Source organism: Anarhichas minor, unplaced genomic scaffold (genome assembly GCF_050575085.1).
Source record: "Anarhichas minor isolate MPS153535 unplaced genomic scaffold, ASM5057508v1 ptg000058l, whole genome shotgun sequence".
Lineage (NCBI taxonomy): Eukaryota > Metazoa > Chordata > Actinopteri > Perciformes > Anarhichadidae > Anarhichas > Anarhichas minor.
In genome coordinates this window covers 3198625-3225000 of record NW_027466504.1, presented here as the reverse complement: position 1 = coordinate 3225000, position 26376 = coordinate 3198625, and the positions used below count along the sequence as shown (strand labels likewise).

Below are 26376 nucleotides of genomic sequence, written 5' to 3'. Positions count from 1 at the left end.
AATTCCCATAAAAAACAAATTACCAACAATTCATTTTCTATCTCTCAATACTCTCCCACTTCTCTACTCTGTCTGTGGCTCCCTGCCCCAAGTCCATCTGTTTCTACTAATGCTGTAAATATCTAAAAAAACTGGTCAGGAAATGTAGTTTTTATTTTAAAAAAACAGAAAGGCAAACAACTTCCAGCTGGGTGTTGTAGTTTTTGGCAAACATTATTCAAAACAGGAGGAAAAAAGGGCGTTTGTCGGGGGACTATTTTCAGCTGCGGATTAATACACATTCTGTGCTGTAGTGAGCATTTGTGGCACCAGGACGGTGTTCGTGGGATCGAGGCCCACACAAGGATGCATTCAATGTCGGTGTTGGTCTTTTCATGCGTTCTGTTGACAGTAAGAAAAGATATAGACTATGATCACTGACAGGACGTGACGATGACTTTGGGTAATGTGGTAATGTGGATAGCCAGGAAAGTAGCATGTGTTGGAAGCATCATTTTTTTTTTTTAATAATGTAATGGTAGGAAAAATTAAACAGGTAGATCAGATTGAGGAAAGGGAGCCAAAGAGCTGGTTGTTAAGTTGCACTGCTGACTCAGATCCACAAGAGGACACTACAGGACCATGCTTGCATTATTCCATTATTCCTACAAGCTTGTCTCTGCAGGTATTGTCTCTGCACTCCGCTACCATACAATACAGTTTGACATGTCAAGACTTTTACCGTCATTTAACATGTGGTCATCACACGTACTGGAGTTACCCTCCACATGGGTCTTTAGATTGCTATTTGAGCACACGGTCATCGAGGTAAGTGACACACTTACGGACAAGTCTCCTTATACAACCGGGACCTCTCAGATAGAAGCACCATAGAGCTGGTAACATTGCGCTGTTCTGTTACACGCGCATGTGTTTGAGGGAGGAGGGTGTTTTGAAGCGTGTCAGTAGAGATGAGAGCCGGCTTTTGACGCTTGTATGCCTGCCATGCGGTGTTGTAGTTCTACTCGCTTACACTGCAAAAAAAACCTACAAGCTTAGCCAGTGATTTTGCGAGGAATGCACTGTTTAGAAACGCATCAGACTACATATCACTGACAGTCCACAACCACAGAACTTGCTTTTTTTGAAGTACAAGTAAATGTTTTGATGTAAAAAATGTAATACATCAGCTGACGAGCAAGACGTATCTTCAAATAAGCTTAATTACGTACGACATGTTACATAACATCACTGGATAAGTTGGCACCTTTTTAGACCTATAACACTTTCTGTTTTCTGTTGTGCACAACAATCCCACAGACTTGTTTTTTTTTTCTCCTCTTTCACCCATTCCTCCCATTTTCCTACTTCTGTCTGCTGCATGCATGCTAACATCAGGAGATCTACTAGGCACAATAACACACTTCCACCTAAGATGCCCCTTTTGTTCAACGGCACCCACAAACATACAAACAGGTAAGTCCACAGGTAAGGGTTCAGTGTGCTTCAAACCAACAACGTGCCATACTCTGTAGTCCTATTTCAATTTTTTCTTGGAAGAGGAGACACTACAGGCAAAAGTACATCATTCATTTTTGGAGATTTTTAGCTATTTTTCCTCCATATATCTTCTGTCAGACTAGTGGACAGACGACATCCAACATACACCTTTATTTTGACCGTAGATTTCTTTTATATTCACCAAAAGTTACTATTAGATAATGCCTCATTTGCATTTAATTGAATGGCTTTAACAGTATTTTCTGATTTATGGAGTGATACAAAGAAATATCCCAAATTCCCTCTGTAAAAAACAAAATTAAACTTTAAATGTTTAATTTTCTGTTCTGGAAATGTTCGCAAATTAGCACTTATTTGATGAAAAAGAATGCCTCATTTTCATATTTAACCATACATTTTCAGAAAAGTTTTTTGTCTCAATGAAAATAATCAATTTGATAAATGATAAATTTAAACAGCATTATACATTCAACTTTTTTTTATCAAAGAACCACATACATGTATCTTCTAACACGGGTGTTCGTCTTCTCTACTATTAATCCGACAGAGTTTCGTTCCCATCCAAGCTGTGGAAGTGCTACAACTATGAGTCGCCTTAAAACTGTCTATGGAGAAAACAAATGCAACTTTTCTTCCAGAACAAGGGGTTCGCAAAATTGGGTCTTCCAAAAAAAAGTCTGCCATCATAGCCTCCTCTTGGCCTCTCCAATTCCCTTTTCCAAGAATTATGTGTTTCTGCGCCCCTTTGTAGTCTTGACGCAATAAAGCGGGGATAACTGCGCACACTTTCATATTCTCAGAGGAAGAATGGAGGATTTCAAAGAACGCCTTTGCACCTCTGCACACCTAGCCCTCCTGCAATAGAATGGAATGTAGCAAAAATTGTCTGGTTTCCAATGTTGGGAAAAGGTCTTTCAGATATTGTTAGACGATTCGACAAGCACTTTGTTTGAAGCATACTGAGTCCTTTATGCATTTCGTGGTGCCAGTGTGAATTTTTCTCAACCTGTTGAGAGGCATATCATTCTTTTATTGTAGCAAAAGTTGATCATCTCCAATATTAGAGGCAGGATATCTGCAGAACTCGTCGGACTTCCTTTTTTGTGAGTATCTTCTACAGCGGCAGGAGCTTCACGGATTCCTTTCCAATCTGAGCTTTCTTTGTTTCGTTTGCAAATGCATGCTGTTTTTGAAATTGTCATCTTGTGACTAGTTCCTCGCTGCCTGCATGCCGAAAGATACGCTCTGTCGCGGGATCGCACATGGTCGTGGCAACGCGCAGCTCCATCACAACACACCGCGTCATAATGTTCACAGATGAGGTGACCGTTAGGTAAGACACACACACGTACATGCGCACAGATTATCATTAACGGTTTAACATATGAGCATTGGCAATGCCGGGTTGGGAGACAAAGTGCGGAGAACATTCCATCCTTTGCAATCAAAAAACAAAGGTTTCCACTGTACCCCATCTCCATGACAACTTGCAGACACTCCGAATCCCTACGCCAGTCATAGTTTTGTTTTCAGTCTAGCATTATGATTTTGGGAATCTAACCTTTCCTTAAAAATATAAATTTTTTCTGTTTGTCAATTGTTTTTCTCTCTCCGTGTTTGTGTCTGTCCTCTCCTCCTGTCTCCTCCATTGGATTGGCATGTTGTGCTGTGGTGCCTCTAGTGATCTGCAGCCTTCTCTGGACAGGGTTAGGAGCGCTAGCGCCAACTGTCTGACTCCAGACAATCACGCCCCCTCACCAGAGACTGAAAGGTACCAGCCTCTGCCCCCCCCCCCCCCCCCCAACCCTCCTGTAGCTCCAGTAGTCTCTTATCCTATACCTTTCCTGGTCTTTGTAGTTCTTTGCCCTCTGAATGGTCCTAGCTGGAGATTAAGCCTGCCCCATCCTCACTCTAGCCAAGACCCCTTCGCTGTACACCACTCTATTAGTCCAATCTGCTGTTTTGCCCTGCAGCCCCCATGTTTCGCCACAATCCTCAAGCTGTCTATGAAGGTGTAACGATTTTCTAAAACTGACATGGGTAGATCTATTGGCAAGGATCATGCGTAAACCTTGTATTTGTTGAATTGCTCAACTGCAGAATTATTTTTTTGACAAATTTCATATAATTTATTCAGATCCCCATCGAGACACCTTTGTTGACCCATCAAAGATCGGCACCCTATCAACAGAATCGGTGCACCTCTTCTTGTACACCTTACCTAATCACTGTATCTAAAGATAACATCACCCTGCTCAGTATCACACAGTCCCGGGCTCGAGTGGAATCAACCACTCATGCTACTAATTTGCTAGCTTTAGTTCTTAATAATAGCTAATCCTGCTTGATCCAGGGATTTCTGCTGCCAGGGCGGCTTTCTTGCTTAACCATACCCAGAATGTAATCAAAATACCTTCTAGGATATGTTGGAATGTATTCAAGTGTATTTTGTTAGGATACTCACATGCTATATGTATGTTGAAAGAGTTGTGGGTCCCTGTAATGATTCATCCTGTCCACACTTGGCCTTGACTTGTCAAGTGACAACTGCCTAGTGTGACTGCAGTGTAAAAGATAAGGGTCAAAATACTCAGTACTCCTTCCATTCGTCTTCATCCTGGAAGTCGCATGCAGGTATTTTGTTGGCAACAAATCTATAAATAACTAGAAGGGGAGACCTCCGCCAAGGCAAAATGTAAAAGATTATTAGTGTATCCGCCCTGTGGTTTGGATCTGCTGCAAAATGTAATGAGTTCTTCCTTGGTTCATGCTACACCTTTCCACCAGGTTTCGTGAAAATTGGGCCAGCAGTTTTTCCCTAATCCCACTGACGAACAAACAAACAAACTGAAATTATGACATCCTTGGCGGAGGTAAGGAGTAGGGCACTCAGGGAGCGCAGACCTCCGCCAATGCCATGCACGTTCTTATAATGAAAGGGGAAAATAATTGGCGTATCTGCCCCGTGATTCGTTTGCACTCTGGGTCCTCTGGGTCTAATGGGTCCCACCTTGGCCCATGCTACACCCTTCTGTTTCCTGAAAATTGGGCCAGTAGCTTTTACGTAATCCGGACAAACAAACTGCACCGACATAACCTCCTTGGCACAGGTAAAAAAAAAAAAAATATTATAGTATGTCAGGTGTTCTGTTGCCCCCCAAGTTGCCCAAAATTATGTGCACCCATTAATACCGAATAATGGAATAACGTGCCTTTCTGATTTTGTAACGGTTTGCTGATTTGGTCATATGGGTGATATATTTTGTATGTGTACACGTAGAAAATCTTTATCCCATTCCCTGCCCCGGAGACGTCCGGCAAGTCCCAGGATTCTTATCCAACATGCGTCCCCTGAAGATGACAGGTACCCTTTTGTGGACCCCCTCAGCCGCTTCCTCTTAGAGCTTGACTAATGCCTTAAAATCTGATGCCATTATTAACCAAACCTCCAAAGTGTAAAGAGAAGGTTTTTTTGGGGGGTTTTTTACAAGGCAAATCATCAACCAGTATGTCACCTATTCCCAAGTTTTTCCGCCCCTAGTATTGTAAGGAGCTGACTGAAATACTCTGGGTTCAGTTGGGTCTTATTGGGTTCAGGCAGATGTCAAGCTCTACCGCATTTTTGCAGCTAGCTCTAATGTCTTTGCTGAGTTGTGATATCTCTGGTAGTGAATTTGCCACCTAAACTATTCCAACTCTTTCTACTCTGGTAAAAGTGAGTGACTTTATCTTGCATCATAAAGAACAAGCTTAATCTGACTTATTTCAGCCAAATTTAGTACAACAGGAAAATGTCTGATTCTCAAAATTTCATATCCCCTTTAAGAAACAGTTCAACATTTTTAGAAAATACACTTATTCACTTACTTGCTGACTATTAGATGAGAAGATCCACACCATACTCATATTTGTCCTCTTGAGTATGAAGTTACAGCCAAGGGAACTTAGCTTAGCATAAAGACTCGTAACTGGGGTAATCAACTAGCTTGGTTCTGCCAAAAGGGACGGATTATAAAGACGAGACATAATTCGAACATACCCACAGCTGTTTCCCCCTATTTCATATCTTTATGCTATGCTAGTATCTCTTGGCTTTAGCTTCATATTTAGCAACGATTTGAGTGTGGTATCAATCTTCTCATCTAACTCTCGACAAAAAAAGGCGGATAATCGTATATATCCCTAAATGGTTTAAACTTTCTTATACCATAAATTGTTATTTCCTTTAAACTAATAATAGCAGCAATTGCAACTGCAGGGTTTCACTTTATTCTTTTTACAAAAACAAGATGAAATCACAAGCTATTCCTGACTTTCTTTTTCAATTTAGTCTTCTATCGCTTTGCCTTCATTTCTGGTTTGTGGTCAATAAGCTGGACACAGTGAAAGTGAACATGATATACAATGTAGAACTTGTTGAAATGAAAGTCTGAGTGCCCATGTATAAGCGTATAGACAAGTTCTACTTTGTTGTGGACTGTGTCACTCACATTGTGTAAAGGGTTGCTTGTATGGTTTTTCAGTTTGTGGCTGTTGTCTTTCTGGTTTGTAATTTGTTGCAGAATAGTAGCGATAGTTTTTCGTCCCTGGTTATGGTTGTTGGCGCCGAAGTTTTTGTCCTGTGGCTTTTCCTATTCCTACGTTTTTCAGTCAGCCAGTTTGTTTTCTGCTGAACTTAGTAGTTTGTACTGGTTTTGTTGTGAAACCCTGGCTCGTTTAGTTCGCTTCCTCAGTCTTTCCGAAGTGCACTTTTCGTTCTGGGAATCGCCATCTGCAGCTTCTGTGTGCTTGCCTTGTCTTACGAAGGCTCTCATTTTTTCAAGGCAAAGTGCTCAGCAATGACTTCGAATTCATGATGTCCATAAATTCATACTGTGTGTGTGTGTGTGTGTGTGTGTGTGTGTGTGTGTGTGTGTGTGTGTGTGTGTGTGATCCTTGTCATCTTCATGTCCATGAATGGAGAATGTGGATGCTACTGCCTTCTCCAGAGAATTTAATTCACCTCAGTTCAAAGAAGAGGTACAAACACACACGCACAGTTACAGATGATGCATGAGTGTGTGACACCCCTTATTCATATCACAATCGCACCATTCATCACAGCATGCCCCCTATTTCCCGTTTCCGACAAACCCCTGACAGAGTCGGACTGCTCTAAATCTAAATGATGTCTCCTCCGTCGTGCTCTCTTCCATCCTCTCATCCATCCATCCATATTTTTCTTTCTTTTGTGTATTGTCCCCTTTGTATCCACCATTCTCCAGGCAGCCTCGGACCCTGGAGACACCAGAGTGTCACGCTCTTGGCAGGAAGCTCCGTGACAGCGGCAGGTAAGGCATGTACTGCAGGCTCAGCACATGTCAAACAGCAGGTAGCTTTTCATACCCCACTCACCAGTTTGAAAGAAGCCATCTTTTCTTGCCATTACAGGGCGATGTGGGGAACACAATATTCACTGTGTTTCTCTGAAATTTATCTAATTGGATATTACAGGACAAAGCTGAAATACATGAAGACATTCCATAGGGCAAAGCCAAAAGAGATAGACAAAAGCCTCCCCAGAAGCAGATATTGACTTTGGCATACTTTTATTGGTGCCAATTTGCCAAAATGTAAACAAATAAAACCCACTCAAAAGAGAATACCAGTATCCGTCTCCCAACATGGATTTAGATTTTTCTGTTGTCATATTAGTTCTCAAATAGGTCTATATGTTGATGTTGGCTTATCCATCAGAATTTTTATTTTTTTTGCTTGGTTTGGGTTAGTGTAAGAATATCAAGGTCAGCCAATCAGAGGCAGAGTGGGGCGTGCATTGCCTTCTCCATAGCAGGATTTGTATTATCTCACCCTTGGCTGTAATTATAAATAATAACCCACATGAATGCTCCGGACGAGATGGCATCACTGACCAACACATGTCAACACCCCACCTCTCCAAGAGACACAAATCCAGTCTGAATGGGGATTGAGATTAAAGCAGGAATTCATAGACACAATACATCTTGGACCTCGTTTGATGGTTGAAAGGTGAACATTTATTGGTATTTAATTGGCAAATGGTGTTAAGTATAATGTTGAATATGTTTATGTAGCTTGAGGCATTAAGTTCATATTTAGTTCATGCCCAGATAAATTCCAACAAATTACGGTCATTAGTGTTGTGACTGTCTTACATTTCTCTACAGCCATGGTTTTCTAGCAACCAGAAGTGACGCGAGTGGGTGGAGCTAAGTGCTTCCAAACGATGAATAAGAGATGTGTAGGCACCTAAAACGGTTTCAATTAACTGTGAAAGGTATAAAATTCTAAGACGAAAACAGGGACAACTCCCAGACAGGGCAACACCGTGGCAGCAACCTGTCAAACCCAAGGTAGCCCCGCCCTAAAGCATCCCCTGCTTTATGGTCTATTTGACTCTAAACGGACCATAATTTACTCAATGAACATCGTGCTGTATTGAAGAAGACTTGAAACTAGAGATTGAGACCATAAACTCATGTTCATAATGTTTACTGAGGTAATAAATCAAGAGAGAAGTAGAGTCATTTTCTCATAGACTTCTATACAACCAGAGGAGGGCCATTCGAGAGGGCACTTCTTCATTGGCTTCACTTTTCAGAGCCAAAAGTTGCCGCCTAGTCAATGCTAACATGCTGATGTTTAGCAGGTATAATGTTTATGTTTGGGGCAGGTTATATGCTAACATTTGCAAATTACAATAGCACTACACCCAAAGTACATGTTAGGATGAGTATTGGGCAAATAAAAACTTTGACCTGGTGGAAGTTTTATATAAAAATAACTAATAGAATTCATCTTGTGGTGGATATTGTACAACAATTGATGGCTATCCTTCCAATACTTGAATGTCACATGATTTGGATGACCTTTATATTTATTTGTATTCTTTTGCTTTTTTTTTTTCTCTCCATTTTCCTCGACCCCATCTTTCTTCCCGTTTTTTTTTCCGTTCCTGCACACTGCTGCTTCGTGTGTGTGTGTGTGTGTGTGTGTGTGTGTGTGTGTGTGTGTGTGTGTGTGTGTGTGTGTGCGCCAGCGCCAGAATCAAGCCCACCTCCATCTTAACCAGAGGAAAGAAGGCCCCACTGCGGCCCCTTGGTAAGGGGATTCCCCTAGAATGATAGATAGATACTGTGGTGGAGAGGGACACGACAGGGCTGCTCTCTCACTCCCTCGTGCGTTTTAGGTGTTTTGTGTTTCTGTGACGTCTTTGCCACATCGCAGCCCTCGCAGCTGCCATTGTGTATTTGGTGTGTACGTGTTGTCAAGATCTGTAGGTAGGTCTGTAGATCTGTAGGTGTCGAGTTAAGTTTTTTTTTGTTAAGTGTAAGACGGCAGAGCGGATGGCCAGTAAAATGGAATTTTTTTAACGGAAATTTGTTACAATGGAACTGTTGATGTATCCGTGTAAAGATAAAGAAATAATATCCACATTTTTAGCAGTGGTGTTACTAATACTTATACATTTTATATTTTTACTCTTCTTTTTAATCTCATGCTGTTGTAATTAACTTTTTCTATTTTATATATAAAATTATAAATGAATATGTTTACCTCACTTTTATTGCTATTTTTTATTTTTGCACTGGTGTCACTTAATAATTATGACTCTATTGCTCATATATTTTTTATATTTTACTTCTATTGTTATTGTTCTGTTGTAATCTTTGATTAAACTCTGGCACAAGAAGGGAATAATGAAGTTCTATATTATTTTATTTAATACTACTTTAATAATAATCAAAGTAGTATTATTATTATCATAAGAATATGCAATGGATTTGATTGGCAAAAGACATGGAGTTGACAAAGTAGTTATGGGTGGTTCAGGGTGAAATAGGAAACGGGTTTTCTGAGTAACTCCTGGTCTCGGGTCTGTCGTGAGAATGGATTACAAATGAATGGGTGTCTGCAGACGTGGTGGGATTTGTGCTTAAAGGCTTTCACCTTCTCTCTGTGTTCTTCCACTCTCTTAACCTTTATTTGCTGCTCTTCCTGCGACAGGATCCCTCACCATCGAGCCCCTGAACGAGCTTCACTTTGTGAATTTGCTACTGACTTCACTAAACTATTGTTGCTGTTCTTTCATTTCGACGGCGTATATTTCTTTTCCTATAGCCACATTCTGTCACTTCATTAAACATAAAAAAATGCAACTTTATATATTTGATGTTGCACGTCTTAAGAAAAGAAACATGGGATGACAGCTGGTTCCATTGGTGGTTGTTCTGCTCAGTGTTTTGTGTTTCTCACATGAATTTCAACCACTTTTAATGTCGAAAGTGATGCTGATCTGAATCGGATCAACTCCAGAAGTGTGAACTCCATCCAGCGAGTGCCAACCGGAGCTGCAGTGTCACAAACATATTAACTTTAATTTCATTTTTTCTCTTTTTTTTCATCCCCCATATTTTTCATCCTTGCTTTTGTTCATTCTTCTTTCCCACCCCTCCCTCTCTCTCTCTCTCTCTTTCTCTCCCACCCTCACTATCGCTACCATCCCGTGTCAGGGGCTACCTCCAAGGTGGTGCGTCTCTTTCCTCCTCAGTGACGTCCTCCTCCGCCCGCAGAGTGAGGCAACTCCCGCAGCTTCCCCCCAAGAGCAGCACTGTAGAACAAGGTAACAGATGTCTATTGGTTTTGTGTGTTAAACTGAAGCATTAGAGTCCAGGTGAGGGGGGATTTCTTCATCACCATGTACAGCGTTGACTGTAGCGGACTGATGCAGTGAAATTCAGACATCATTATTCATTTTATTATCGCAAACCCACATGCCCACATCTTCAGAACATGCTGTATGAAAATGAAAAATATATAAATCTTGGTTTAAAGGGATAGTTTGGATGTTTCGAAGTGGGGTTGTTTAATAGTCAGTGTATTACCTGCAGTAAATGGCGGTCGGCACGCAATAGCACGAGAGCAAAGTAATGTACTGCTCTGGACGGAGGGCTCTAGCAAAATGTATTTAAGCTAAAAAATCTGTTTAAGTGCATATTAAGAATATTTTCACCACTTTACTTGCCCACAAACAGCCTTTTTCAGAAGGGGAACCTAAGCTGTTACATCCATCTATGCTCTCTTCAAAGCTGCTAGACTCCATTGACAAAAACAGTAATTTTACCTCTGGCTCGACAGGTTAGTTTGCTCGTGTTACCGTGTGACTTCGGTGAATTTGAACCAACCCTCAAACACTAAAGTCATCTACTGTAGCAATACACCGACTATTGATAAGTACCTCTTACAGCCCCACTTTAAAACATCCAAACTATCCCTTTAAGGAATCCTTTCTGGTGCCCGAAACAGGCCAGCTGAAGGTCAGCGGGGCATTTTCTCCATCGCTCTCTATGATGTATGGATGTGTTGAGGGAAAGAGGAAGGAAAGCAGTCAGAGTTTCAGGAGGGTTATGTGCTGGACACTTTTTTGGGGGAGGGGGGCGGGCTCTGTTACTTTCTGGAGCGTCTCCCGGTTGCCTGGCAACCTCGCAGTGGCTGTTGCTTCTATTTACTGAAATATTACACTTGCTGTTTGAGCTAAAGATTAATTAATAAGGTGTTAGCGTTTACAACTTTTTTCAGGACTGCATGTTTATGTTCTGCAAATAGGGTCAACTTGCAGTGCGGTGTCTGATTTAAGTTGGAGGTGTGTGTGTGTGCGTGTGTGTGTGTGTGTGTGTGTGTGTGTGTGTGTGTGTAGCCCTGGTAGCAGAGGAGTGCGTTCGTCAGCTCCAGATGAGGGTCCATTCCAACCGGGCGTCAGCTACCGCCACCTCCAGCCAACAGGACCTGGACCGACCCCTCAAGAACAAACGGGAGGTGGGCCACAACTCTTATTTATTTTTGGCGGTGGGGTGGGGGGTGGCTGGGGGCTTCATGCAGTCTCACTTTGAAACCAACTCGGCGGGAGAACGGAGAAGAACAATAAGGGTTCCAGCCAGAGAGCATGTGCCATAATGTTGCTGAAGTAGCAGTGAATTTGTGTAAATACCTACACAGGTGTAACTTACTTGCACAGCTTGATATACCCTTTCCTATGTTTTTTTCTTTGCAGGAAAGTCACAGGTATAAGCCAGTTTTTTTTGGTTTTCGAAATTACCTGGAAGTGGCAGTCATGATAAGAGCTGGTCAAATTTTCTAAACGCGAAGATGCTTCAATGATTCCCAGGGGTTGCAAACTTGTCACCTTTAAGCGAGAAAAATGTCATTTTGAAATTTGTGTGATTTGTTTATTTATACCTATGGTGAGAGTCGGAACGTAGACCGACTGGGTCGTGACCGAAATGACAAGGTCGCAGCTACAAGCGGCCAGAATGAGTTTCCTCTTTAGGGTGGCCGGGCTCAGCCTTAGAGATAGGGTAAGGAGCTCGGACATCAGGAGGGAACTTGGAGTTGAGGCGCTACTCCTTTGCGTCGAAAGGAGTCAGCTGAGGTGGTTCGGGCATCTAATCACGATGCCTCCTGGGTGCCTCCCACTGGAGGTTTTCCGGGCACGGCCAACTGGGAGGAGACCCCGGGGAAGACCCAGAACATGCTGGAGGGATCCCCCAGTATGAGCTGGAACATGTTGCGGGGGAGGGGGAAGTCTGGGTCAGCCTGCTTGGCCTGCTGCCACCGTGACCTGACCCCGGATAAGCGGAGGAAGATGGATGGATGAATTGAATTGAATTGAATTTAGCGGTCTTTATACTTCCTCGTTCAAGATTACGTGGATAACATACGAAAAAATCACATTGGCATATCTACGAATTACGGTGTGCTATTTTTTGTCGCCATTGCTATGAATGCTGGATGACACCAGCCTGTTGTGTGATGTGTGTTTCCCGCAGCTCTACAAGGACCAGAGGCGGAGCAGCGAGAACGTTTCCCATAAGTCCTCGGACAGCGATGTCAGCGACGTGTCAGCCATCTCTCGAACCAGCAGTGCCTCTCGCATCAGTAGCACCAGCTACATGTCCATCCAGTCGGAGAGACCCCGGGGACGCTTCAGGTACACACACACACACACACAAACTCGCTCTCTTTTCTTTTTTAGTTTTGTGTGTATTATTCCCGTATACTTTTCGGTATATTAAGTCACATAAAACGAACTTGAGCTTTGGTTTGACGAGCGATGATCAGCAGGGCCATGCGTGCATCGGGCCGCCACATGATGAAGAGCACCAGCGTGAGCGGCGAGATCTACGGCATGGAGCATGCAGACGGCAGCCAATCGGACACGGCGCTCGGGAGCCTGGGGAGCGGCATCAAGAAGCGGCGCTCGAGCCTCAGCCAGCGCGTTGTCGCCATCCTGCCTTCCAGACGCAGCCGGAGCACCTCGCAACTCAGCCAGACAGGTCGGAGAAACAGTCATTCACACGGCAACACCAACCATAGACACCTTACTGAAGGCTGGGTGTGTCGTTTCATCAGAGAATCAGCAGCGTAATCATTTTAAGACATTAGTGTAATTACTGTAAATACATAATACCATCGCCAAGAAGATTGCCAGCCTCTAAGGGCAACCAGTCTGTTTCATATTGCGTGGCGATTTATTCTTCGCTTTTGGAAGATGATAAACTAAAAGGCAAATATGAAATGTTCATCAGTAAAGCTGAAGCAGTAAATTTAGCTTGAAAACTTTTTTTCTTAACTCAATGAATGTAGATTATTTTCACATGATTACGGCATCTTTCAAGCATACGTTTGTTTTAGGAAAATGAGACAATTGGAGGGGACAGTTGTGACTGTCAGCTACAGTGTCTTTTTTTCATACTCCCTCTGGGGGGGCGCCAAATCTGTTTTGTTTTTTTGTACACGTAGTGGCTTTAAAGAGTAACAAGAGCAGGCTGGAAAAGCAGGGTTTCACTGCTTTCTCTGGTGGAAAGTTTAATATAACCACACTCGTATCTCATAGTGTCATAGTGTCTGGTCACGGTGGTGAACTCAAAGGTTACCCCGTGGAGTTTTGACAACACACAGAATGTGTTTGGGTAAAATGTAAATTAAGTATGCATTGCCCGCATTTCATTTTTTAAAATAAACTACATTAAGGGCGACCGTGGCTAAGTGGAGAGCAGGGGCGTCCTTCAATCAGAGGATCGGCAGTTCGATCCCCGGCTCCGGCTCCACTAGTCGCATGTCAATATGTCCTTGAGCAAGACACTTAACCCCAAAATTGCTCCCGCAGCTGTGCCTACGGTGTGATAGAAACTGAATTGTAAGTCGCTTTGGATAAAAGTGTCTGCTAAATGACTGTAATAATGTAAATGTTTCGAATAAATTGCACTGTATGTACATTGCACGTCCCAGTTAAAACACTCGATTGCATCACAGTTTAGTGAAATAATCTCCTCTTGGCACAGAAACCAATATTTTATATATACGTTTGGCCAAACCTGCTCTAGATATTAAATGTCAGACCCCGATTACAGTTGCAGCTACTGCTTAGTTGTCGAGGACAATGGCAGTAAAGCTCCCTTGAATCTCAGAGAGAGACGGTGCAGTCAATTGTGAACACACTCAAAGAGCTGGTTTGGTTAAACAGATGCATCATGGGTGCATATATTTACGTAGTTGATTTTTATCAAAACAGAAACAAACATGCTCACACACTGTAAATAGAGACTTCACTGACGTTGGAACACATTTCGATCATTTTACCAGTGTTGCTGTTGTTTATGATGATGTTGTTCTTTATTGGCTTTGTTGTTGTTGTTGTGTGTTATTGCAGAGGCGGCGGCGGGTAAGGCGGCGGACAGACAGAAAGGTAAAGCAATAGTTGGGCTGAAAGACAAACAGACAGACAGTCAGTTTGAAAGGAGGACAGTCAGACACTTACTTCAGGTGATACTTCTAAGGATTTATAGGTCAGAAATGTGCATTGTTGGTAAATAATAAACCAAGCATGGTTTTATATTATACAGCAGGATTAAATACATTTATGTAGCATTTATGTCCATTCTCTGATCTTTTTCTTTATGTTGTTCAAGAGTTAAATAATCAAGCATCACAATGCACTTTAAAAAAGTTTTGAAGAGACACAGATGCAGATAAAATAGAACAAACTCAGGCAGACCGACAGAGGCAGAGAGGGGGAGTTGTAGAATAGCTCTGTTAGACAGACAAAAGTTCCCAGTCCCTTCCTGAACTCTGTCTCCGGCACGCTCCCTTACTCCACCCTCTTCTGTCCCCACCGAGTTCAGTTCTTCGAGAAAGCCTGGCGTGAACCAAAAGATTGTCTCAATAGTCTAATTGTTCCGTGTTAACGCACATGCAGAAACTAAATCTGAAACACCGGTATTTGTTTGGGTGGACTGAAAGGATGTCACGCTTTAAAAAGATCTGAACTCCCCCTTTAAGTCCAGATGTTTGATTTCCTCAACCTTCCGAGTTTTTACCTTCACATCCCTGCCAAGCATTCTAGTTTTGGGCGGAGTGACTAAGCCATGTTTTCTTCCTGAAGTGACCTCATCACCTAAAAACAGTCGATACTTCCTATTTTCCAAAAATGTTTTTTACACAATTTTCTAGCATCCTAAAGACTTTATTTATCTTGTAACAGAAATTCTGTCTTGCGATGTTGCTGAGGTCACCATGGATACTGATTTGCACGGGGTGGCCTGCGTAATGATGAACCTCAGCCTACAGTTATCAGGCTTGTCAGAGTTACCACCCTTGACTTGATGCAAAAAAGAAGTATTAAAGTCCTAGTTTTTTTTCCTCATATTCTGTACAAATCCCAGTGCACATGAGACGCCTGATAACTGAGCCTCGGTTAAGAATAATGGCTTGTGCAAAGTTGTTTAACGGCCTCTTGTTCTGCTACAGAAGCACCGGCAGGGAAGAAGGTGGGTAAGGGCGGCGGCAGCAGCAGCATCCAGAGGAGCGTGGAGACGGGCATGGCGGTGGAGTACCCGCGGGGAGGGTCGGCCATGAACCGGCAGGCCAGCAGAGAGTCGACCGATGGCAGCATGAACAGCTACAGCTCTGAGGGGAAGTACGTACGGAGAAGCATAGACCTTCATGTATGACAATTTCCCCCACCCCGCCCACCTCTCCATCCCCTAGAAGCAGAGAGAGTGCAGGGGTAGAGGGGTTGTTTAGTTGAATCTAACTGAGGTTCTTGCAAGTTGGAATCTAAGGACTCCATGGCTCTGAAATATCAGTAGCCTAACTGTGCTGTGTGTCGATAACTCCACAGCGCTGTCCGTGGTGCTGAAGTAGCAAACAGATTTGTATTTGCGACTTTTTAACTGGGTAAATGGACAACATTACATAATAGCCCATGGGCAGAATAATGCAACAAAGTACAATGATAAAATAACGTAGATGCCAGATTTCCGTTTGGCATACATTGTGTTAATTCATTAGTCCTTCTAGCAGATGTAGGTGGTTTTTCATCGTTCTATTGCATGGCTAAACATGTGTTGGCTGTGATAATGGCTATTCTAATAAATGTGTCTTTATTTACTTTTACCGTAAATGTGTCGTCCAGTAGGGTTAGTCTAAAACAGGGGTATTCAATTAAAATTCCAAAAGGTCCAGATTGAGAAAATCTCCTCGGGCAAAGGTCCGGAACATTACAATAATATCTAACTTGCACTATTTAGTGCCATATATATATATATATATATATATATATATATAATTATTATTATTATATTATTATTATTGACGTGCACATCAATTATATTTTAACAAATATTATTCTCAGTTTTCAAATTTAACTGGATGGATTATATATAATACATAGAAATACATAAATGCATGTTCTCTACTTTCAAGTAAAATAAGAGCTGGATTAAAGAATAACTGACATAACAGAAAGCTTTTCAAAAATGTGCATCTTAAAAGAAAGTAATTCATTTTAGAAAAATTAATTTCACTGAATTGTCCTGCAGCTTTAAATTCAGTTCATTCAGGTGTGAAGTGATGTCAATCAAAAAAGCCACAATATTATATTTTTCCTCATCTTCTAAAAAGAGAAATGTTTGTGCATGGACTTTATCTGTGGTTATTAAACCACTTGTTTCAGCTCTATTCTCTCTGTTTACATCATTGTTGGGCAGTGAATTCATGCGTTAGGATTCTGATCATTTTGGACTCTTAGGTTTATTTTCTGTGACTTCATTCAGATGTGAGTGGGTATACGTTTGCTCAAAAGAGTTGTGCTTTGTCTGGTAGTGTCGCTTCATTTACCGCTTTTAATAATCGTCACGGTCTCTGAACATATGAGACACACTGGTTATAAACTGTCCGTGTGAAGAATAAACCTATAAGAGTCTGTTCATTCTTGGTTAAAGACTCTGGTCTCTTTTTTCTTTTTGGAGAACGTCATGTGAACTTCTCTGACTCACGTATTATTCTCCTGCTCTTCCTTCTCTTTCCTCGTCTCTCCCCCGGTGTGTGTACATATCACTCCAGTCAGGAAACTTGTCAGAATACCCATATTTCATTGGCTGAGCCGCATCACGTGATGTGATTTACAACGCATTGGTCGGTGCGTTTCCTGCACCGCTCACAAGTGCCGTAAAGGCTGAAAAAGCTGCGCCGGTTAAAATAGAAGTCCCCTGTCAAAATAAAATCGATTTTAGGTCCCGGGTCCGGATACAACGGCGTCTGGGTCCGGATCCGGACCGCGGTCCGCCAATTGACGACCCCTGGTCTAAAAGCTTCAATTCTAAGCCAATTTTATGGAAACTTGACTTTCCATGACGGGGATCTGAATCAAACTACATGATGATGCCAATTTGTAAAAAGTCTAAATCCATGCTTTGTTAGTTCTCTCCGCAAGGCGACAATTCAAACAACTTTTAAAATTCTTAATTTGTGAATGGAGCCCGGATCGATCGGTGCATAACAGCATCGAGGCATAAATATGGGAACGTCGTTATTGTTTATACCATATGGTTAATACACATGCATTTTTAAACGTAGTTTCGTCTGCTCTCTACTAATATGAGGTATCGTAGAGCTCTGAGAGAACCCCTACTACAGTATATTTATTTCTGGTTCAACAATGTCAGGACGTCAGCGATGACAGGAGGAGATCTCAATGCTGATAGGCTTTTGCTTCACAGCGAATGAGTTATACCTCCTTTATGCTGCGTCTTTTATTGTCTGCTGCCATGTTCATAGCTTAGGCAATTACATTGGCATTTAGCTCAAAGCAGCCTTGCGGAGATGCATGCATAGCTGTAGATACAATTCTGTATTATCAATCCGGCTCTCTACACAGGCCAGGTAACCTGCGCCAAACACATAAGCTTGACTTGAAGCGTACTTTTTACACTTCGCATCTATTTTAATGCCGTTTTACGTGTGTAACGTGCCTGAATGCATCACGAGCAGACACACACTGTGCCATAACCACTTCCCAACAACTACTTGCAGGTATCTTCTTCTGAGGCAAATTTGTGATTTGTGATTTTGGGCTATACAAAATACATTGAATTGAATTGTTTGATTGTTGCTCACTCGAAAACCCCCCAAAAAAGCACTTAATAGAGACCCATTTTTACGAACATATTTTTGTACCTTTAATTATATCTTATGGAGTGTTTTGAGCGATGATGTAGGGATTATTGAATCATTTTGTGTGTGTGTGCGTGTGTCAGTCTGATCTTCTCAGGTATGCGGTTGGGCGCCGACAGTCAATTTAGTGACTTCCTGGACGGTTTAGGCCCCGGTCAGCTGGTTGGCCGGCAAACACTGGCCACGCCTGCCATGGGTGAGTGATGGCTCCCTCTGAAACCGCACATTCCATACCCAGAAATTTCTACATTTGTAATGCAAAAATGAAAACTACAGATATAAGGTTCGATTTTACACATACAACTTCATCTCCACCATACTGTATATACTGTGTATGTGCTGATTTAAAAACATATCCTCCTATACACACAGGTGATGTTCAGATCGGTTTGATGGATAAGAAAGGTCAGCTGGAGGTGGAGGTGATCAGGGCTCGAGGCCTTACCTCCAAACCAGGCTCCAAATCCCTCCCAGGTAACACACACACACACACACCTTAAACAAGATGCTTGAATGTCAAACTTAAACACAGGCACAACCCTGACAAAGCTTCTCCCTCCATCCTTCTATCTGCACTCCCTCTTTTCTCCCTTTTCCCTCCCTCTAAACCCCGTCCCCACACTCTCAGCTCCCTACGTCAAGGTGTACCTGCTGGATACTGGAACTTGTAAAGCCAAAAAGAAAACCAAGATTGCACGAAAGACCCTGGAGCCACTCTACCAGCAGCACCTGCTCTTCGAGGAGAGTCCCCAGGGCAAGGTGCTTCAGGTAATCTTCTGCGCGTGTCTTCACTTTAATCTCAAAAAGACTGAAACGACCAACCATTGCTCTGTTTGTAATGAGAATGCCCATAAAAAGATTTAAATCTCAACTTATTTTGATTAACTGCATGAAGTAAAGAACGCTTTTAGGCCATGGTTCAACAGATCATAGTAGTGTAATTGTCTCTATGCCAGAGCTGTAGATTTTCGACTTTCGACTTGAATAAACTAAACTGCTGTGAGAAGCGAATTTAAAGGGGCAGTGTAAAGAATGTAGTGCCATCTAGTGGTGAGGTTGCAGATTGCAACGTACTGAATGCCCCTTCACTCACCCCTCCGTTTCCAAGCGCGTTGAAGAACTACGGTGGCCTTAAGGTAATCCAAAACCGTGAAAGGCTTTCTCTAGAGTCACTGTTCGGTTTGTCCGCTCTGGGCTACTGTAGAAACGTGGCGGTGCAACTTGGCCGACTCTATGAAAAGGACCCACTCCTCATGTAGACACGAAGGGCTCATTCTAAGCTAAGGAAAACACTAACGATTCTTACTTTTAGGTGATTATACACAAATGAAAACATAATTATGAATATGAAATTCCAATTCTGGCAATTATTCCCCCTTAATCTTACACACTGGTCCTTTAACACAGCTTTAAAAGGAAAACAACTGAAACCATCTCTCAGTGTACTCAAGAAGTTGCGACTGAAATTAGATTAATTCTAATAACTTGGCATATCTTTAATTGTTTAGGACTCAACTTTGATGTTGCAAAAACAAGTTCTCAAGTAGAAGTAAAAATAATAATTGTCAAAATAACTACTTGAGTAAGAGTACGAAATGATTTACTGACAAAATACTTGAGTAGCAGGTAACATAAATACAAAGTTAAAACATTACTGCCACTGACTTGACTTGAGACTTAACTTGAACTTGTCTCAAAGACTTCAGATTTGTCACTCTGAAGCCTCGGAGTCCACGTGGCTGCATTTTTGGGGTAAAGAAATGATATATAAACATATCCATAATTTGTATGTCTTTCCCCAGCTCAATGCTTTGCAGACTAAACAAACCAGGATTATACCCGAAATAACCCAGGATTAAACCTGAATAGAACTGGACTTTAAGCAGGATATAAACCACCTGAGCTAAACTGGAGTTAAACCAGGATTTATCCTGAATTAAACTGGATTTAAACTAGAATGAAACCAGGGATAAACTGATATTAATATAGAGTTAAAAGTGGACTTCAAGTTTACACCTAAACTGGGTTTAAGTAGCCTAACTCGTCTCTTCTTTTCTCTCCTCTAGGTGATAGTATGGGGTGACTATGGACGATTGGACCACAAATGCTTCATGGGTGTAGCACAGATCTTATTGGAGGAGCTGGACCTCTCAAGCACGGTGATTGGCTGGTACAAACTGTTTCCGCCGTCCTCATTGGTGGACCCTACGTTAGCCCCGCTCACGCGACTGGCGTCTCAGACGTCACTGGACAACTCAGGACCGCCACACGGCGTTCGGTCATAGTGACCGAGTGGCGACCGCAATCCCCCCTCCCTTCCCCTTTCAATATCCCTTAAATGACAAAATAATGGACTACAGCTAATGGACCGGGACTGAGCAGAGGGCGAGAACGACGGGCCCTCGGTCAACCAATGACAAAGCCAGACGGAGCAACAGGGAACAAGAGAGGAGTGTGTGTGTGAGAGAGAGAGAGAAAGAGAGAGAGGGGGAGAGACAGAGACAGAACTAGCCAATCAAAGCCTAGCTGGAGTCCGACAATCACGTCTCACACCTTCCCTCTTTCCTCGTCCATATTCCTCTTTGTTTTTTCGAAGCTTTGCTTTCTTTGTTTCTCTCCTCTGCAGCTGCAGCAGTGGAGGATCCTGTCCGAAACTCTTCACCTCTTGCTGATGTTTTTCTGTCTTTTCTTTTCTCCTTCCATTCTGGTGCAGCTCCAATCAGAGATAGGGATCTGCCCCCCCCCCGTTACCTATACCTGGGCTTTGGGTATCGGATGATGCCAAGTACTGATCCGCTACCAGTGTTTAATTAATATGCTGTATGTATCACTTTTTAATGCAGCAATAAAATTGATCAAAACTTAGACAGGAATTAAAATTCCAGTATGTAATGTTTAGCCTATAAACAGAACTAAATTGAATAGATCTGCCCCTTTGTCACAGATATCCAATCCAGGTATGTGAGTCAGTATCGGCCCGATATCGGTATGGGTGCATGCCCAATGAGAGTCTCCACGAACAAAATGGAGTCCTCCACCTCCTAGCCCTCCAGCCAATCAGAGTAGAGCTTGCTGCTAGGCCACGGGGATGAGTGGTGTAAACAATGCGACGGAGCTAGCAAGCAGCGAACCGAGGCGGCTTCACTCGGCCGTGCCGTGAAAGTGGATTGGTGGCCGTTGTCTCTGCCGGCGTTAGCAAATGAGCACGAAGAGGCAGCAGTTTGGCACGGTTTGGGTTAGCTCTTTAGATGAAGATAGATTGTTTTGACAGATGAAAGCAAGCACAAGGAAAGCTCAACTCCTTTATTCGGATAGAGTAATTGACAATTTTCTTTTTTCATTTTGAATAATTTTTTTTCTGTCTTTGTTTAGAGGTCAGAATGGTACCACGAGGTGCAGACTCCCTCTGTGTACGTGTGTGTTTCAAGCAATGGTGCACTATTTGCCCGAAACACCCTTTGCCCAACCCCCACCCCCCCCCCCCCCCAGGAGGGAGCAGCAGCATGACTCGGGGGACGCCCCGCCCCCCAGCCCCCCCCCCCCCGGCCCCGAGCCGCATGCATGTTTCTTTCGTTCTGTTCGTTTTCTTTTTTTGTTTGTTTTCTACTTTTTTTTTTCTTCTTTTTCTTTTGTAAAATAAAAAGACAAGACAAATGAACGAACGATTCTAAAAACAAAAAATAATAATAACAATAAGAAGAAAACAGGAAAAAATATAAAAGGACTAGACCGTGTGTGTGTTAGTTCCACATACTTTTAGGCCAGCTTGTATGTTGCATGTTCTTGTACAGTTTGCTCGTACTGAATATGAATACAAATCGAGAAAAGCCAAGCCATCCCCCCCCCCCGACAGGAGCGAACCATATAGATAGAGGGGGGGAAGGTGGGGTTCAAACTCCACCCAGGCCACGCCTTCCACTCTGGGTCGAAATATCCTTGTTAGGAAGTCTCCGGAACAAAAACAAATTCTCTTTTTGTTTTCAGTTGTTTCTTCGAACCCTTTTGAGAAGCAGTGCTGTTTTGTAATACTGAGCTCACTGGCGTATCTCTGAGGGTGTCTGTATCCAAACCGTAGTTTAAGACAGTCAGGGCTAGAGACAGAGATAGAGAATGTGTGTATAACAGCTAAATTATATGAAGTATAATTATGAGTTTGACAGAAATTATAAAGATATAGATATATGAATATAAAGAGTGTATCTGAGCGTACACCCGTCACACACACTGTACACCCTGTACATACAAACCGGGAGGAGCAGCTTGAACTTGAGTTATGAACAAACTGAACATCGCTGACACACAAACATTCCTGGTCTCGTTGAGAGAATTTGCGTCCTGTGGATGTGCTCGAGCCGCTGAGTGGCACCGAGCCACAAGGGGGCGCTAAACGGGCCTTTTATTTATTTTTTGTCCCAGTTGCAGAAAAAAAACAAGCTAACTAATCGGAACAAACTTTTCTTCTCTTTAAATCCCCCTCCCTCCTGTTTATCACTATCGGTTTGGACTGGACTTCTAAAACCAACGAGACATGTGATTCTTTGCGGACATATTTTGTGGATGTTTCTGTTGAAAAACCCTCGGCGGTGTGGCCGGCCGCCCTTTCCTTTTTCAGTATTACTCCAGGAATACTGATTGTTTACAGCCCACTCCCAAACCACGATTTTAGACGAAAGACTAAAGTATTCACTGCAACATTTCTTGTTTGTACAACAGATGTGGCTCTACCGATGTGTATGTTTTATATTCAAGAGTTCATTTTTATTATTTACAAATAAAAGACTGTGTGGAAGAAGATCATGGCTTTTTTTGGAACGGAGTGGTGTCAAATTATTGTGAAGAAGGTAACGTGTCTATTTGTTTGTGACACTATTTTTCAGTACAGAGAACGCTGGAAGAATTCAAGATAAACCTTTTCCCCATTGCAGTGCCTTGCAAAATACCCCCTTTGGTGTTTTTTCCTATTTTGTTACATTAAAACCTGGAATTAAAATTTATTTTTATTTGGATTTGATGTAAAAACCTACACTAAAAGGTGAAGAGAAATGAAAACAACTTTTTTTTCTTCAAAAATGGCTAAAAAATTAAATACTGAAAACTTGTATGTGCATGTTATGTTTTCACCCCCTTTGCTATGAAGCCCCTAAATAAGATCTGGTGCCATCAGTTACCTTCAGAAGTCACTATTTAAGTGGCACATGATCTAACGGAGCACCATTACATCCATTACTACAAAATGGAATGAATATGCCTCCACAACAAACCTGTCAAGAAAGGACAAAGACTCTCAAACCGGTTCATCCGAGAGGCAACAAAGAGATCAAAGCTAACCCTGAAGGAGCTGGAAAGCTCCACAGTATCTGTCCATAGGACCACTGTAAGCTGTACACTTCACAGAGCTTGGCTTCATGGAAGAATGGTCAGAAAAAAAAGCTTATAGCAAACAAAAAAGCAATGGTTTTCTTCTGGCCACTCAGTGTTAGTCCTCTCTTTAGATTGCACACAGGTGGACCGTATGTTACTAGTGACTTCTGAAGGTAATTGGAAGCACCAGGTCTTATTTAGCGACAGTGTCATAGCAGTTCTTGAAATAGTCACAAAATGCAATCTATTGGTTTTGTGTATGGCGACACAATGTCAGTTTTTTGTTCTTTGTTTTGTTGTAGCTCGGCACAACTTATTTTTAGGGACGACATTACATTACAAACCAAAAGTAGTTGGGTTTAGGGGAAAAAATGTCTCAGACCACATCGCTTTCGGACGATCGATCACTTTCCATCAGCATTGTTTTCATGCTGAGTGAGAAGAAGAAAAAAAGCTACACCAAAGCAATCGATTGCACTTTGTGACTATTGCACGACCTGCCATGATACTGGGCTGTTTATAAGGGCTTGATGAGGAAGGGGTGAATACATAATATGCATGCAACAATTTTCTGATTTTTACTTTTTTGAAAACAAGTTTTTTTTCACTTCAGTAGTTTAGACTATTCTGTGTAGGGCTATTACATAAATAAAAAATTAAAAAACTTAATTACAGGTTATAATGCAACAAAATAAGGGGTGGATACTTTAGCAAAAAAAAAGCACTTTCATTATTCCAGCTTTTCCTTGATGACTGAAGGAGGAGCTGCTGTGGCAAAAAAAGGTTTGTAAAAATTGCCTTGTTTTCCCACCAATCAAACCTGTTCAACAGAGTTCCATGTCTACAGTATGTGTTGGGTCCCTGCGATGAACCTGTTAGGTTGACATAGGTAAACATAAGGTTGGACCCTAACTGACACCAACTTGTACTCTAGAATAGAATAGTACTTTATTCATCCCCAAGGGGAAATTTGTCTGTGGCAGCAGCAAACAGGGTTACACAATAGAATAAAAATATTAAGTGTGTAAAATGCACAATATATACAATGTAATAAAATAACCGAGCAGGACCTATTCGATTTAAGAAGATAAAGTAATAAAAATGCACAGTATATACACTAAGTAGAATCGTATTAAATTAACTAAGTAGGAAAAAATAAACAAAACAGTAGTGCACAAGATCACCAGCAGCAGCAACAACAGTGTAGCATTGTTATAGTCTTGTGTTTGATTTGGCCAGAGGTGATTTATTATAGAGTCTAATGGCAGAGGGCAGGAATGTTTTCCTGTATCGGTCCTTGTGACAGCGGAGCTGAATCAGTCTGTTGGAGAAAGTGCTCCGCTGTCCCTGCAGTAGGTGGTGGAGAGGGTGGTCCGGGTTATCCAATATGGACAATAGTTTCTTCAGTGTCCTCCTCTCCACCACCTCTTCCAGATAGTCTTGTTTGCAGCCAATGATGGAGCCGGCCTTCTTAATCAGTTTATTAAGTCTGTTGGTGTCTCCGGCTCCAATGCTGCTCCCCCAGCAGACTACGGCGAAGTACAGTGCACTGGCCACAACAGACTGGTAGAACATCTCCAACATCTTGCTGCACACGTTGAAGGATCGAAGTTTCCTCAAGAAGAAGAGTCGACTCATCCCCTTCTTGTACACAGCGTTGATGTTGGTCTTCCAGTTCAGCCTGTTGTCGATGGAGACACCCAGGTACTTGTACTCCTCCACCATGTCCACGCCCTCTCCCAGAACTTTCACCGGTTGTGGAGCCGTCGTCTTCCTCCTGAAGTCGACCACCATCTCTTTGGTCTTGGCCACGTTCAGACGCAGGTGATTTCTACTGGCCCACTCTACAAAGTCAACCACTACTGTCCTGTACTCCTCCCGTCCGTCCCTTATACACCCGACCACTGCAGAGTCATCAGAGAACTTCTGCAGATGGCATGACCCTGAGTTGTGGAAGGGAGACAGGACAGTTCCCTGTGGGGCTCCAGTATCACTGACCACCGTATCAGACAGCACACTGCCTAGTCGGACAAACTGTGGTCTGCCTGTGAGGTAGTCAGTGATCCAGGAGATGGTGGATGCGTTAACCCCCACCACCCGCAGCTTCTCACTCAGCAACACTGGTTGGATGGTGTTGAATGCACTGGAGAAATCAAAGAAAGTGATTCTCACAGAGCCACCGGTTCCATCCAGGTGCGACTGAGCTCGTTGCAGCAGGTAGATGATGGCGTCGTCCACCCCCACATGAGGCTGATATGCAAATTGCAGAGGGTCCAGTGAGGATTTCACCTGCGGTCGAAGGTGGGCCAAGACCAGCCTCTCCAGCACCTTCATCACATGAGATGTGAGGGCAACTGGTCGGTAGTCATTGAGGCTAGATGGTGTCGTCTTCTTTGGTACGGGAACCAGGCACGATGTCTTCCACAGCACCGGGACTTCCTCCTGCTTCAGGCTCAGGTTGAAGAGGTGTTGAAGGACATTAGACAGCTGGATGGCGCAGGTCTTCAGGACCCTGGGGCTGATGCCATCAGGTCCCGCAGCCTTTCCTTGATGGAGTCGCTCCAGCTGTTTTCTCACCTGGCCAGTCATCACAGAGAGGGGGGGAGGGGGGTCATAGTGTCGGTGGTGGCAGAGCCCTTTGAAGTGGAGAGCTCTGAGTCCATGCAGCACACCAGGGGGGACAGAGGGGGAGGTGTTTGGGAGGTGTGGTGTGTGGAGGAGACAGATGAGGGCTCTGAGCTAAACCTATTGAAGAAAGAGTTTAGCTCGTTGGCCCTCTCCAGGGAGCCCCCTGGTTGTCTCCCTCCAACCTTGAAGCCGGTTATCTGCTTCATTCCAGTCCACACCTCCTTCACGTTGTTCTGCTGGAGTTTGGCCTCCAGTTTCCTCCTGTATGTGTCCTTGCACTCTCTGATCTTCATCTTCAGGTCGCGCTGGACTCTCCTGAGCTCGTCCCTGTCCCCCGACTTGAAAGCTGCTTTC

General features: G+C 42.9%; 1 protein-coding gene and 1 long non-coding RNA gene across 3 annotated transcripts in view; both read left to right on the top strand.

Moving 5' to 3' along the window:
• rims1a (regulating synaptic membrane exocytosis 1a) overlaps positions 1–20318 on the top strand; it is a 98850-nt gene extending 78532 nt beyond the window's left edge. Inside the window, exons 21-35 of one of the 2 annotated variants that reach the window (XM_076077139.1) lie at positions 1378–1455; positions 3182–3271; positions 4781–4864; positions 6463–6519; positions 6765–6830; positions 10035–10144; positions 11219–11337; positions 12348–12508; positions 12640–12854; positions 14231–14266; positions 15328–15496; positions 18117–18229; positions 18406–18507; positions 18662–18801; positions 20100–20318. In XM_076077139.1, coding sequence (XP_075933254.1) covers positions 1378–1455; positions 3182–3271; positions 4781–4864; positions 6463–6519; positions 6765–6830; positions 10035–10144; positions 11219–11337; positions 12348–12508; positions 12640–12854; positions 14231–14266; positions 15328–15496; positions 18117–18229; positions 18406–18507; positions 18662–18801; positions 20100–20318 — 1759 coding nt within the window. The remainder of the gene's footprint in view (positions 1–1377; positions 1456–3181; positions 3272–4780; positions 4865–6462; positions 6520–6764; positions 6831–10034; positions 10145–11218; positions 11338–12347; positions 12509–12639; positions 12855–14230; positions 14267–15327; positions 15497–18116; positions 18230–18405; positions 18508–18661; positions 18802–20099) is intronic. The other variant, XM_076077140.1, reaches the window with a different exon arrangement.
• Positions 1–26376, top strand: part of LOC142932981 (uncharacterized) — a 285143-nt gene that overhangs the window by 196518 nt on the left and 62249 nt on the right. The window lies entirely within an intron of this gene.